The following is a 14,686-nucleotide window of genomic DNA, read 5'->3' on the forward strand; positions in this document are numbered from 1 at the left end:
AATGTATGAAATCCTTCACTGATGACGCACATTCTTTGTTCCTCTTTGTCTCTTTCTCTTTTTGTCTTTCACCTTCTTTTGCTCTCTCTTCCTATTTTCCTTTTCTCTCCCTCTTTTCTCTCTCTCCCTCTCTTTCTCCCTCTCTCTCTCTCTCTCACTCTCTTTCTCATTCTTGCTTTCCCCTTCTCTCTTTCCCCCTTTTCTTTTCTCTCCTCTTTTCTATTTCTCTTTCGATGTCATTCTTTCTATTTCTTTCTCAGGGTTGGGTAGGGTTACTTTAACTGGATTACTTTCAATTACTTTTGGATTACTCCAATACCAAATATGTTAATAAAAGACAAAATAAACTAAATATGATATTTGTTTCTGTCGCATTTGATGTTAGTTTTGCCGGAGATCAAAGAGATCAAAGCCAGGAGAGAAAGCTTACCACGTGTTGTGAGTCATCATTTGATCCATATTTACTTTCTTTTGTCTTTTATTAGCATATTTGGTATTGGAGTCATCCAAAAGTCATTGAAAGTAATCCAGTTAAAGTAACCCTACCCAAATTATAATACTGGAGCAAAAATGTGTATAAAATATAGGTTGACACGTATGATTTGAATCGCTTATCAAAATGTTCGTTTACCAATTCCTACAGGAAGTATTAGAGCAGTGTTAAAATACCAGTAGCGTTGTTCCTGTTTTCTGGCAAATTTGGCGCGGTTTGGTTTGTAGCCCTTGAGCATGTTGGGAATTAAAATCAAAATGTACCGTTGACCAAATTGTTCGAATGAGTTATCTGACTCCATTAACAAAACACAACCAATCTATGCGCGCTCGTTTCTTGGGGGAAAAGATGAACAGGAAGTCGACATTTTCACACGGGGGCAGATTTAATTTCATTAACAATTTAACTAAGTGTACTCCATCGAAAACGGCCGAATTAGCGATGTTGGCGTCTGAGGGAAGCCTTTTTCTCAAGTCCTGTAGATTTCTCCTATTGGCCATCTTCTCTCCGCATAATGGCGTGCCGACTCCTCCCATGGGCGTGCCAAGAAAGCCCCCCCTGGGCTTCACCATCTCGTAGAAGAGTGTCGCAATGTCTGGAATACTCAAAACAACACAGAGCGTTTCTACCTCATCAGGGCCTTTCTGCGTCTGGATGTGCTGATTATCTTATCAGCCGTACGTCCCGTTCCCGCCGTTCCTGTAAACAATATTTTTGTACTAGGGTGCCCCGACCTCGCACCACAGCCCAGCCAGTGAATATCTTTTTCATCAAATGTACGGTAATTTGTATTCGATCATATAAAATCCTTTTATAGTACATACATTCATCCATCCATTATCTGCACCACTTATCCTCAGAAAGGTTGCGGAGGTGCTGGAGCCCAACCCAGCCATCCTCGGGCAGTGGGCAGGGGACACCCTCAACTGCTTGCCAGCCAGTCGCAGAGCACACAGGGACAGACAATTCGCTCGCTTACTCACACCTAGGGACAATTTGGACCGGCCAATTCACCTGACATGCATGTTTTTGTAATGTGGGAGGAAACCCACGCAAGCACAGGGAGAACATGCAAACTCCGCACAGGAAGGTTGGTAGCTGGATTTGAACCCATGACCTCAGAACTGTGCCGCACACGTGCTAACCACCGCGCCACCGTGCTGCCCCCCTTTTTATAGTCAAATGAATAAAATCCTTCAAGGACCAGAGCCATTTCCTATGGTGTGTCTTGGGCAATTACAGCCTGGTGGCCAGGTAAAAAAGTTTTGATCCAGAAAACCTGGCCCTTAAATTGGTGTGTGCCAAAAGCTCCTCGAAAGCTAATTTTCTGGTTTGTTCCCTACCAGGCTGAGAACTTTTTTTCCATGTGGAAAAAAAGACCGAATTAAAATCACACATGATGCGGCGAAGCATCAGAAACAATCGTCTTACTTCATTTCCTGAACTTATGCAACGATGGGTAACTTTTTCCTGCAAGTTCACACTGGAAATCACAAAAGAGCCTCGTGAATAGGAAAATATCACACAAGGAGGAATGGTTTTCTGTGTTTGCTAGATTTTTAGCATATCGGGATTCTCTCTATTACAGTAATCCCCCGCTTTTCGCGGTTAATAGGTACCAAGACCACCCGCGAAAACTGAAAATCCGCGAAGTAGCGGCGGCCCTTCAAAAATGCTTAAAAAAACGTATACAGGTATACAGTATACCCCCCTGTATACAGTACACCATATAGAATATGGGTAAAGAGAGAGAGAGTGAAATTCATGTTATAACCAAAAAAAAAACCTGAAAAATATTTTGTATGTACACGGAATAGGACTGAGGCGAAACCACTAAGAACCATTCAGTATGATTGTATGAACCGCTCTCAACCACATGCAGCCATCGCCGTTTATTTCGCTTGTTAACACTACCGGTTACATATTGAAAATAAAAACGGTGAAAATGTGACATTTGATGAGTGTTTGTGAAGCGTTTTGGGAAACAAGAGTTCAAAAAATGCTCTGTGTTCATTTTAATGAAAGTGAAAGAGCTACCTTCTGACAATAACGACATACTTTAGCTAGCGGCATCGAACGGCTTTTACAACAAATACACGAAACTGCACACAATTAGCTGTGTTTAGGTAATACAAACAACCACTCGCTTTTGGTATAATGAAGTCAAACTTGAGATGAAATGTGACAGAAGAGAATATACTTACGTCGCGTCGCCGAGTTCCTCCATGATAAACTGAGCGCCACATAAGAAGGGGGTGAGGTGGGAGGAGTTGAAGGAGAGGGAGGGGTGAGCGAAGCGGCAATGAATAAGCATTGTGTCAGGGCCTCCCCCTCCCCTTCACAATAAGAGTGTCCACACCGTGTCCTCAGTTGACATAAGCTCACGCTCAATGGCGTCAAGTCAATAAATGCTTTTATTGAGAAGGTAAGATATTTTATAGACCCGCGAAGCTCTGAACCCGCAAAAGTGGAACCGCCAACTAGCGAGGTTCCACTGTATACATCTGAATTAATAGATCTGACTGAGAGCGCTAAGCTACGCCCACCATAGTTACGGTATCCATGTATTACACGGCGAGCAAATAGGGCGGCCAAAACAACAGTCGCTATTCCTGATAGTATAGCTGTATAATTTCTTCCTTATTATGCAAACCTAAAAGATAGTAGAAAAGGGTCTCAATCAATGTTCCCTCTAAGCTGCGCGCGTGCGCAATCGCGCACTGCCCGCACATTCTCAAGAAAATCTAGCCAGCTCACAAAAATCAGGGCTCGAAATTGCTAATTAAGAAGCGAATTAAGTCAAAGTTACAGTGCATGAAGGTAAAAATACACAGGTTCCCCTGACGTTGTGTCCTAAATGCGGTATTTTGAAGTCGAGTCCAAGTACAACGAAGTTGAGTAACGTTAGTAGAGTTCGTCGAGAACCGTCTTCTTCGGCGCGGCTCACTGAAAGGAAACCGGCTCTTTCTGGTCCTAAACGGCTCTTCAGGTTATTTTTGCTTCTTTCATCCTTATATGACGAAATATTAAGTAAAATTGTGCACAAAATGACTTAAAGAAAGGGGAGGAAATAGAACAAAAAAAGAAAAAAAATACAAAAATGAAAAAGTAGTGCAAAGCTGCAAAAAAAGAAACAAAAGGAAGAGAAAGAAGAAGGAAAAATTCAGAAAAAAAGCCAGAAAAAAAAGAAAAGAAAGAAACAAAGGAAAAAAGTTAAGAGAGAACAAAAAGAAAAAAGGAACAGCTAGGAAAAAATAAACGCGATGAGATTTTTTTTAAAGGAATTAAAAAAAAATAGAAAAAAAACTGAAAAAAAGAAAAAGTTTGTGTTGCATTCAAATCATTTCCAATGATACCAAGTCAATCTTGTTGCCAAAATTGTACTTCCACTAAAAAAATGTGATTAAATACAGTTGTGTATCTTGCAACCAACTAAATAAGCCCCCAAAAATGTTAATATTATGCGACAAAAGATACCAGAAAAAAAAAATGAAAATCTTGTCAAATAGTTGTTGTAAAAACGTTTGTAGGCCGTAAAACTTTTGCAATAATACATGAGTCAATTCATTCAAAAGTGATTTTTTTTGCATTGCTGGAAACTCAGCAAAATGTAATGTAATGTCAAGTTTTGGACATGTTTGATCATGACTCAGTTGCCACACTTGGGATTGCTGTTGCTCACTGTTGTTTCAAGCGTTGCTCACTGACTTTGTGTGAACGCTCAGACCCGTTAGGAAAATTACAGGGAACAATTGGTCTCAATTATTATATACAGAGTTCTATTCATGTCATCAAGGTGTCCATAGACGCTAATAACCTTTTAAGGGTGGATACAAAATGTTGGCCATCTAGGACACAGGTGTCAAAGAGGCGCCCGCGGGCCGGATCAGGCCCGCTAAGGGATTGAATCCGGCCCGCGAGACAAAGCCGAGGGAAGCGCAAGAGAAAAACAAGCTGCAGGTTGGAATATGTCCACTTGATCTTGCCAAAGCCAGGTGCCTCAAACAAAGACACTCTACTTGTATTTCTTTATTTCTCTCTCTTTCACTCTCTCTCTCGTCCTCCCTTTTCTCTCACCTTCTATCCCTCTCTCTTTCACTCGCTCTGTCTCTCTTTTTCTTTCTTTCTTCCTCTTCTTCTCTTTCTCTATCTGTTTCTTTTTACCTTATTTGGCTCTCCCTTCCTTTTATTCCCCCTTTTCTGTCTTTTCTCTCCCTCTCTTGCATCAACCTCCTCTTTCTCCCCTTCTCTCTTACCTCCTTCTCTCTTTCTCTCTTTCTATTTCTGTTTGGATTTCTTTTTCTCTCTCTTTCTTTTCCCCTTTCTCACTATTTCTCTTTTTATCTCTTCTTTAACGTTCTCTGTTTCTCGCTCTCCTTTATCCCTCTCTCTCTTTCTCCCTTTCTCTCTTGCTTTGTCCCACCCTCTCTCTTGTTCTCTCCCTCTCTTTCTCTTATTTCGTTCTCTCTTTTTCTTTCTCCTCAATCTACTAGTCTTTCTTTCTTTAGTTGTTTCCTTTTTCTTTCTTTGTTTCTGTATGTCTTTCTTTCTTTCTTTACATCTTTTCTTTTCATTCTTCCAATTTTCTTTCTTTCTTTCTTTCTTTCTTTCTTTCTTTCTTTCTTTCTTTCTTTCTTTCTTTCTTTCTTTCTTTCTTTCTTTCTTTCTTTCTTTCTTTCTTTCTTTCTTTCTTTCTTTCTTTCTTTCTTTCTTTCTTTCTTTCTTTCCTTTTCATTCTTCCTACCTCATTAGTCTGGCGCCTGAGAGAATGTTTGTTCTACCTTGTGGCCCCCGAGTAAAAATGAGTTTGACACCCCTGCCATACATTGTGTGTGATACAAAAAGCGGCAGGGCTGTTGTCTTCCTCACGTTCTGATTGGCTGAAAACAGCGCTGTTGAATCTATTCATTGATTGCTACTTATTAGGGGGGTGCGATACTGGAAGTTTTGGTATCGATCCATTGCAAATCAATACAGGGTAGTATCGATTGTGTTGGGAATTAAGTATCCAAATGTACCGTTTACCAAATCGTTCGAATGAGTTATCAGACTCCATTAACCAAACACAACCTACGTTCACACATCAATTTATGCGCGCTCGTTTCTTGAGGGAAAAGATGGACAAGAATAGCCGACATTTTCACATGGGGGCAGATTTCATTTCATAAACAATTTAACTAAGTGTACTCCATTGAAAACGGCCGAATTAGCGACGTTTGAGTCTCTGGGAAGCCTTTTTCTCAAGTCCTTTAGCTTTCTCCTATTGGCCATCTTCTCCCCGCATAATGGAATGCCGACTCCTCCCATGGGCGTGCCAAGGAAGCCCCCCCTGGGCGTCGCAATGTCTGGAATACTCAAAACAACACCGAAAGTTTCTACGTCATCTGGATGTGCTGATTATCTTATCAGCCCTACGTCCCGTTCCCGCCATTCCTGTAAACAACATTTTCCACCAGGGTGCCCTGACCTGGCACCACAGCCCAGCCAGTGAATATCTTCTGCTTCCTTCTCTCACGTCTTTCCGCAAGATGGTGTGCCGGCTCCTCCCATGGGCGTCCCAACGAAGCCCCCTGGGCTCCACCATCTCGAAGAAGAGCGTCCCTATGTCTGTGGTTCCTCAAAACAATGGAGCGCGTTTATCAAAACAATGCCTGCCGTCCTCCGTCATCTGGGCCCCTCCGCTTCTGGATGCGCTGATTATCTTATCAGCCCCACGTCAGCTCCCGCCATTCCTGTAAAACAACATTTCCTATCAGGCCAGGGCGCCCTGAACTTTCACTGCTCATTGAACTTAAGCCTATTCGGTGAAAATCTTCATTGCACTCAATAAATGTACCGTATTTTCGGCACTATAAGGCGCACCGGGTTATAGGGCGCACCCCCAAAAAATAGTTTTTGGTCCTATATTTTCCATACATAAGGCGCACCGGATTATAAGGCGCTACAATGGGAACGTCGACAAAACAGTAGTTCAGTCAAATTTATTACCCCCTTAACATTCCGAAAGCTTGCAAAGAAGCAAATACTTGTCGTAGACACGTGCGGATGCGGTGTCCGTACGATGTCACCAAACAAACATTTCTTAGTTTCCATTTTATTTTTTGCTGGCAACTGTGTGGACAGCAAAGTAAGAATTTGATTGTGCAGGGAAACGGGGTTCTTTACTGTGCATATGACAATAAACACTTTCAATTGAATTGAGTTTCAAAATAGACTCATCACAGAAACATCAAGATCGTTCCAAAACAAGATGCCGGGAAAATATAAAGCCGCAGTAGCTCACCTAAGTTCTCTTGCAGCCGTCACGTTCAATAATGATACGTAACCATGGTCTTCTTACAACCGTGAGTGTAGTAAATCCAGGAGAGTCAAATATTTACAAATACAGAATAGTAAAAAATGTTTTCTCTATGCCGTTTAGTGCAACCCAACATGTTTTTCGGCCAATAGCAGGCTTTGTTTTGCCCCTTTAGCCTATGCGAGCTTGTAAATGATAAAAAAGATCCGCCCCCTTTACCTCCGAATAACTTTAGCCAATAGTGACTGATTCAAATGATGATTGACACATTGGTTAGGAAATGAAACGCCGGTATATAAATCCGAGCATACACCGCGGACGACTTCGCTTTCGGGGGAAAATCGAGTCGGCGGCTGCTTGCCTTAGTTGCAAGACTTTGCGACTTAATATTGATCCGTATATAAGGCGCACTGTATTATAAGGCGCATGGTCAGCTTTTGAAAAAAATAAAGGCTTTTAGGTGCGCCTTATAGTGCGGGAAATACGGTAACTTGTATTCAATCGTATAAAATCTTTTATAGTCAAATGTATAAAATCCTTCAGGCCTTAAAGTGTTTTGCAAGGATAAGAGTGAGAGCTTTTTTCTGAACAGTGCGCTTTGCAGCCATGACAGATGTCGATTTAGCCTTTTGGTTGAATTTCCTGTCTTGGCATTGCCCCCCAAAACACCAAGTACGCAGTTCATTCTTTCGTTGGCAAAAGCAGATCCATGAACACACCGTTCCATGTTTTTCCCACCTCAACTCTTTCTACTCTGTGTGCATTTCACGCGGACATTCTTTTTTTTTCCACATGATTCTGAAGTTTGGCCTCATTTGGTGTTCTATTATCTGAAGCAGGAAGAACAGGAAAAGGTTGAGTTGCCCGGCAACGCCACTGCCAACTTCTCTCTCCCCCACTTCCGAACGTTTCTCAGAGAGAAGAATCCACTCCGGGGAATGCTGCTGCGCATTACTAACATCTGGGCATGGGGAGGAAAGTCACCCATTACAATTACTTTCTCATCATAAAAACAAAATTATTTACCGTAAATTCCGGACTATAAGCCGCTATTTTTTTCCCCAAACTTTCAACCCTGCGGCTTATTCAGTGATGTGGCCAATTTATGTCATTTTTCCAACGGCCGGCGGCGGCGCTCGAGTACAAAAGTTAAGATTTAGACCGGTGGAATATATGCGCTGAGGAAGACTGCAACTTCTTGGCTTGTGCATACAGTGGAACCTGGGTTCTCGACCATAATCCGTTCCAGAACCCTGTTCGAAAACCGATTTGTTCGATCACTGAAGTCATTTTTCCCATTAAAAATAATGTAAATTGTTTTAATCCGTTCCAACACCCTGAATGTTTACCATGAATGTAAACATGAAGCTAACCCCGGCTAATTGTACGTTCGTGTTATTGCAATCTTCCGTACGAAAGATTACGCTAACATGAACGTGTAAAAATAAAACAAAGGGCTAAAACACTTCGTACACCTATATTAAAAGCGAAAGCAAAATGAAGCACGTTGTATTATTATCATTAAAGCTTTGAAAACTCTCTCGGTGTACCGTCTTTCTTTGTAAATATGTGTAACCATGTATGATATGTATTTGCAACTGTATATTTTTGTAATGTATTTATTTCAGACACTTATTCTGATATATTTTGCACGGGCAAATGAAAAAAAAGGGGCGAAACAAACGAGGGGTGACGGGAAGTGGGGTAAAGGTGAGACCTGTTTGTGGACGCGGCGGACAATAGTGGATATATATTCTACCCACCCTTACCTTTGGAAATATACACTTTTTTCCTTGGATTACTTTCAACGGGACCCGGACTCTACAGGTCTGCATCAAACCTTAAGTACCGGCATCATTTTCTGCTCATTTTGCCGGCTGTGATTTTTGGACTGTGTACTTTAATGAAGGACATTCAGTTTCAATCGCGGGACTTAAAGTCGGGTTTGGGTTGATTTTGTGTTTGTGTTACATTTTTTTTAATGTGGGCGCATGCGGCTTATATACAGGTGCGGCTTGTGTAAGTACAAAATCGGTTTTCCTCATAAAATTTGGTGGGTGCTAGCAATACACAAGGGGACCAGAGGGCGCAAGCCTGCCAAAGTTTGGGAACCATTGGGCTAAAGCAGGGATGTCAAAGTCAATTGCACAAGGGGCCAAAATTCAAAACACACTTAAGGTCGCGGGCCAACCAGGATAAACATTTATTGAACACACTTAAATTGAATGTTTTTGGAACATAAATATGAATAAAAACAGACAAGAATATTACATTTAAACCTTAAATCACTTATACAGTATTTATTATTTCGCTGTAAATAAAAATATCTTGTTAAATTACAACTTAGAACTTAAACAACTTAACATTAAAAAAACATTCAAATTCCTTTGCTCCTATGTCAATGTATATATTAAAAAAAACTTCAATATCCCAAAAGATTTTGCTCTCCTTAATATATCTCCTATCAAAAGTAGAAATATGAAAATGCTACACAAATTATTTTGTAAAAATGTCACAAGATTCTGAGAACTGGGAGCCTGATGTGCTTACCTTTGGCGCAGACGGAGTAGGGCGAGGGATGGGAGGGAGTGCTTGCACTTTCTGCATAGCTCCACCCATCCCTCCCACTCACCCAATCAAATAACTTGAAGTTCTCTTCTGGTGTTTTGGCGTATTTACAATTTGTTCCGGTGGATTCATCAAAAAGTATCTGAACACTGAACACGGATTATATAGTGAGCTTTTATATAAAGGATTCTTTAGCCAAAACGAGTTTTTTATGTGTGACACCTTGACTGTAAATTGTAGTGAAAACGTGCCCGATATACTCTGAAAAGTACTGCTTTGACAATAAGATTGGTTTGGCTTTGCGTGTATCTGAACAGGAATAAAAACACATGTTTTGAACGAAATGGAGAAAATTTGCATGCAATTAAATTTGTCTCTGAGCCACAGGTACTCTTAGAAAGAGCCATATCTGGCTCGCGAGCCATAGGTTCCCCACCCCTGGTATATAGTATAGTATACGTCATATATGAAGGAATAGGTACAGTGACTAAAACGTCAGGATATGATGTCCAGGGATGAGACGGCGTTGTTCATATTGACGGGCCATTAATAACAATAATGTCTAATGGTCTTGCGGGCCGGAAGTGGCCCGCGGGCCGGGAGTTTGACACATGTGGGCTAAAGCAACAGCTTTATTGACACTTATTTGATGCTACAAGGGCTGCAAAACTTATAATAGAGTTATAATTGACATGCTAACAACGGTCAGTGGTGCCAATTTCTAACACATGAGGGTTAAATATGAATTTTGACTTTTCTACCAATAGAAGATTTCACAATGTTTTGAAGTTAAGTCAAACCTTTGGTTTTTTTCACTGCACAATATAATTCCTCGTACTTATTTTTGTCCGAGTGGGAACCGGTCACGTGGGAGTGGAGCGCAGACCCCCTTGCCTTCTTATCATCGAAACGCTGCACGCTGCCGAGTAATTGACGAGATTTGGCGAACGTGACGTACCTTCTAAAAATAGTACGCGCAAAAGCAGAATAAACAAATGCTCAGCCCAGGGTCCTTGTTCTTGTTTGATGGAGAGTTGGGATAGAAAGTCAAGTCAAGTCATTTTTATTTGTGACGCCCTTAATCACAAAGAGTCTCAAAGGGCTGCACAGGTTATTACACAGACTATTATTTCAGACTATTATTACACCATGCCCTGATCTGAAACCAACATGAGGGCAAGGAAAAACTTAAAAACCTCAACATGAGGCAAATGAAGAAACCTTGAGAAGGGACAGTCTCGAAGGGCTGCACAGACCACAGATTATTACAAACTATGGACTATTATGAGACCATCCCCTGATCTGGAACCAACATGAGGGCAAGGAGAAACTCAAAAACCTCAACATGAGGAAAATGACGAAACCTTGAGAAGGGAGCGCACATGTGGTCATCCCCCTTTCAGGATGACCAGCCCAAAATGGATGTTGCAATTACAAACAGTACAGAGATATTGTCAACCAAAAATATAGTTTATTCATGAGCTATAGAGTAGAAGTGTGTTTTAAGCTTAGATTTAAACATTTGAATCCGGCCCGCGAGACAACACTCAGAGAAGCGCAAGAGAAAAACAAGCTGCAGGTTGAAATATGTCAACTTGATGTTGCCAAAGCCACAAAGACACTGTACTTGTATTTCTCTCTCTCTCTCTCTCTCTCTCTCTCTCTCTCTCTCTCTCTCTCTCTCTCTCTCTCTCTCTCTCTCTCTCTCTCTCTCTCTCTCTCTCTCTCTCTCTCTCTCTCTCTCTCTCTCTCTCTCTCTCTCTCTCTCTCTTTTCCACCCCTTTTCTCCCACTCTGTCTCCGTCTCCTTCACTCTCTGTGTCTCTCTTTTTCTCTTCCTTTGTTGCTCTTTGTCTCTTTCTCTCTCTGTGTCTTTTCACCTCTTTTGCTCTAACTTTCCTTTTCTCTCTTTTCTCTTTCTCTCTCCCTACCCTTTGCGGTTTCTTTTCTCTTTTCTCTCCTTCTGTCTTTCTATTTCTCTTTGGATTTCTTTCTTCCTCTCCCTTCCTTTTCCCGCTCTCTCACGACTTTTTATTTTTTGTTTCTCACGCTCCCTCCCTCTCTCTCTTTTTCTTTCTTTGTTCCGCCCTCTCTCCTTTTCCCTCCCTCTTTCTCTTATTTCTTTATCTCTTTTTCTTACTTTTAAATCTACTAGTCCGGCCCCCGACAGAATGTTTGTTCTATGGTGTGGCCCCCGAGTTAAAATGAGTTTGACACCCCTGTCTTAGATCATAAATAGGACCAAGTATGTGCTAGCAGCAAAATAGGGACTTTATTTTAATTATCAAAGCCAGCAACAACAAAAACGTTGTTATGATAGGTGCTGGATTCTTTCATTTGAAGGTACTGGAAAGATAGAAAGATTGGCCTTGAAAGAGTTTGCAAAGCGCTTGAATTTGGCCTTGAAAAGGGTGTACAGACCCTGAGCTAAGCGAAATGGGCAGGGTTGGGTAGGGTTACTTTAATTGGATTACTTTCAATGACTTTTGGATTACTCCAATACCAAATATGCTAATAAAAGACAAAAGAAACTCTCATCTCATCTCATTAGCTGCACCGCTTATCCTCAGTAGGGTCGCGGGGGTGCTGGAGCCCATCCCAGCAATCATCGGGCAGTGGGCAGGGGACCGAAAAGAAACTAAATATGAATAAAATGACTCAATTTCGTGCAGGCTTGGGGAGTAACGGAATACACGGAACAGCAAAAATGATGTCGGCAAGCTGTTTGGATTTATTTTCATTTTGTTTCTGTCGCATTTGATATTCGTTTTGCCGGAGATCAAAGAGATCAAAGCCAGGAGAGAAAGCTTACCACGTGTTGTGAGTCATCATTTTATTCATATTTAGTTCCTTTTGTCTTTTATTAGCATATTTGGTATTGGAGTCATCCAAAAGTCATTGAAAGTAAATCCAGTTAAAGTAACCCTACCCAACCCTGCGAGTCTTTCTTCCCTCTCTATTACTATTTCTCTTTTTATATCTTGTTTCTCACGTTCTCTCTCTCTTTTTTTCTCTCTCTCCCTCCCTTTTCCTCTCACTCTCTATCTCTGTCTCTTTCACTCTCTCTGTCTCTTCTTTTTCTCTTTGTTCCTCTTTGTCTCTTTCTCTTTTTGTCTTTTACCTTCTTTTGCTGTCTCTTCCTATTCTCCTTTTCTCTCTCTCTTTTCTCTCTCTCGCTCTCTCTCTCACTCTCTTTTTCACACTTTCCCCTTCTCTCTTTCCCCTTTTCTTTTCTCTTTTTCTCTTTTCTATTTCTCTTTCGGTGTCATTCTTTCTAGTTCTTTCTCAGGGTTGGGTTGGGTTACTTTAACTGGATTACTTTCATTGACTTTTGGATTACTCCAATACCAAATATGCTAATAAAAGACAAAAGGAACTAAATATGAGTAAGATTACTCAATTTTGTGCAGGCTCGGGGAGTAATGGAATACACGGAACGGCAAAAACGATGTCGGCAAGCTGTTTGGATTGATTTTCATTTTGTTTCTGTCGCATTTGATGTTCGTTTTGCCAGAGATCAAAGCCAGGAGAGAAAGCTTACCACGTGTTGTGAGTCATCATTGTATTCCTATTGAGTTTCTTTTGTCTTTTATTAGCATATTTGGTATTGGAGTCATCCAAAAGTCATTGAAAGTAATCCAGTTAAAGTAACCCTACCCAACCCTGGAAATGGGTAATCTGTTTCTTAAGCACTTGTGCACCTCCTCCACTTCTTTCCCAGCCTTGTTTTGCATTCAGGACCGTTGCCCAAAAAGCTTCCTCCTCCCGCTGTCCCTGGCTTTTCCGGGAATGCGGCCCCCTTTCGAGACCCCCGCCTCTTCCCCTGTGACGTGGTGACCATTGTTAAAAAGGTCGGGCCCCCATTGTCTCTGCGGTCCAAACAAAGCCCCCCGATGGTGGTCAACGCTTACTATTCATACGCAAAACGTTTTTGTCATTAAAGGGACATTGTGTATTGTGTTGCGCCCCCTGGTGGCCAATGTTCCCTGTAATTTTGCAGGGGTCTGAGCGTTCACACAAAGTCGGTGAGCTTGAAACAACAATGAGCAACGGCAATCCCAAGTGTGGCAACTAAGTCATTATCAAACATGTCCGAAACTTGACATCAAGTTACATTTTGCCGATTTTTTTTCTTTTACCTTTTTTTGAATGTATTTTTTTTTCTTTCATGTTCCATTTTTTTCTCCGTTATTCTTCCCGTTTTCCCTTTCATGACTTTCCTTTTTTTTCTCTCTTTTTTTCCTTCATTTTTTATTTTTGAATCCTTAGTTCCCTTTACTTTTTCAAAGAATGAATATAATGAACCTTGTATGATGTATTTCTGAGATTTCCCAATGCTTTTACGTCCCCAGGACCCCAAATTTTCTCAACAAGGAGCCTCCGGACAGGAAGCCGAAGAGCGACAAATGCCTTGCGGAGCTCCAAAACGAGTTCGACCCCACTGGTGAGAAAGCTGCAAGCCAAATCTACTCTCCTCTCCCTGCTTTCGACTCGTTTCCGATCCCGACCACGTTTTTTGCTCTCCTGTCCCGGTTACTGACCCGTTTTCCATTCCCGACACCGCCATTGCTCGCCATGGAAGTCCCACTTCCGTGTTCAGCGATCACCGGATCGTGGGGGTAACCTTTTCCTTTTCCTCCAATAAAACAAGTGGGTCCTGTCTCCGTTCTGGTCCTGACATAAACAATATCATAAGATAACAATCAGATTGTACATAAACACTCAAAAAAAATCTACGTAAACACGCACAAAATCGTATGTAAATACATACAAAAACGTACGTAAACATGCACGAAAACGTACAATAATACACGGGAAAACGTACGTAAACACGGACAAAAACGTACGTAAGTACACAGGAAGACATACGTAAACACGCACCAAAACGTATGTGTATACACACAAAAACGTTCGTAAACATGCACAAAAATGTACATTAATACACGGGAAAACGTACGTAAACACGGACAAAAACGTACGTAAACACGGACAAAAACGTACGTAAGTACACAGGGAGACGTACATAAACATGCACAAAAACGTATGTATATACACACGAAATCGTACAAAAACATGCACGAAAACATGCATGAAAACGTACAATAATACACAGGAAAACGTATGTAAACACAGACAAAAACGTACGTAAGAACACAGGAAGACGTAGGTAAACATGTACGAAAACGTATGTATATACACACAAAAACGTTCGTAAACATGCACAAAAACGTACGTAAGAACACAGGAAAACGTTCGGAAACACGGACAAAAATGTATGTAAGTACACAGGAAGACGTACAAAAACATGCACGAAAACGTATGTATATA

The 14,686-nt window shown here is 41.2% G+C and overlaps 1 protein-coding gene across 6 annotated transcripts in view; it reads left to right on the plus strand.

Moving 5' to 3' along the window:
- The window catches only part of arhgef12b (Rho guanine nucleotide exchange factor 12b), an 84,870-nt gene that overhangs the window by 2,180 nt on the left and 68,004 nt on the right, over positions 1-14,686 (plus strand). For all 6 annotated transcript variants that reach the window (XM_088320559.1, XM_088320564.1, XM_088320561.1 and 3 more), the window contains exon 2: positions 13,711-13,802. In XM_088320559.1, the coding sequence (XP_088176685.1) occupies positions 13,711-13,802 (92 nt within the window). The remainder of the gene's footprint in view (positions 1-13,710; positions 13,803-14,686) is intronic.

This window comes from Urocampus carinirostris, chromosome 17, assembly GCF_059441175.1.
Source record: "Urocampus carinirostris isolate Australia breed hairy pipefish chromosome 17, RoL_Ucar_1.0, whole genome shotgun sequence".
NCBI classification, from domain to species: Eukaryota; Metazoa; Chordata; class Actinopteri; order Syngnathiformes; family Syngnathidae; genus Urocampus; species Urocampus carinirostris.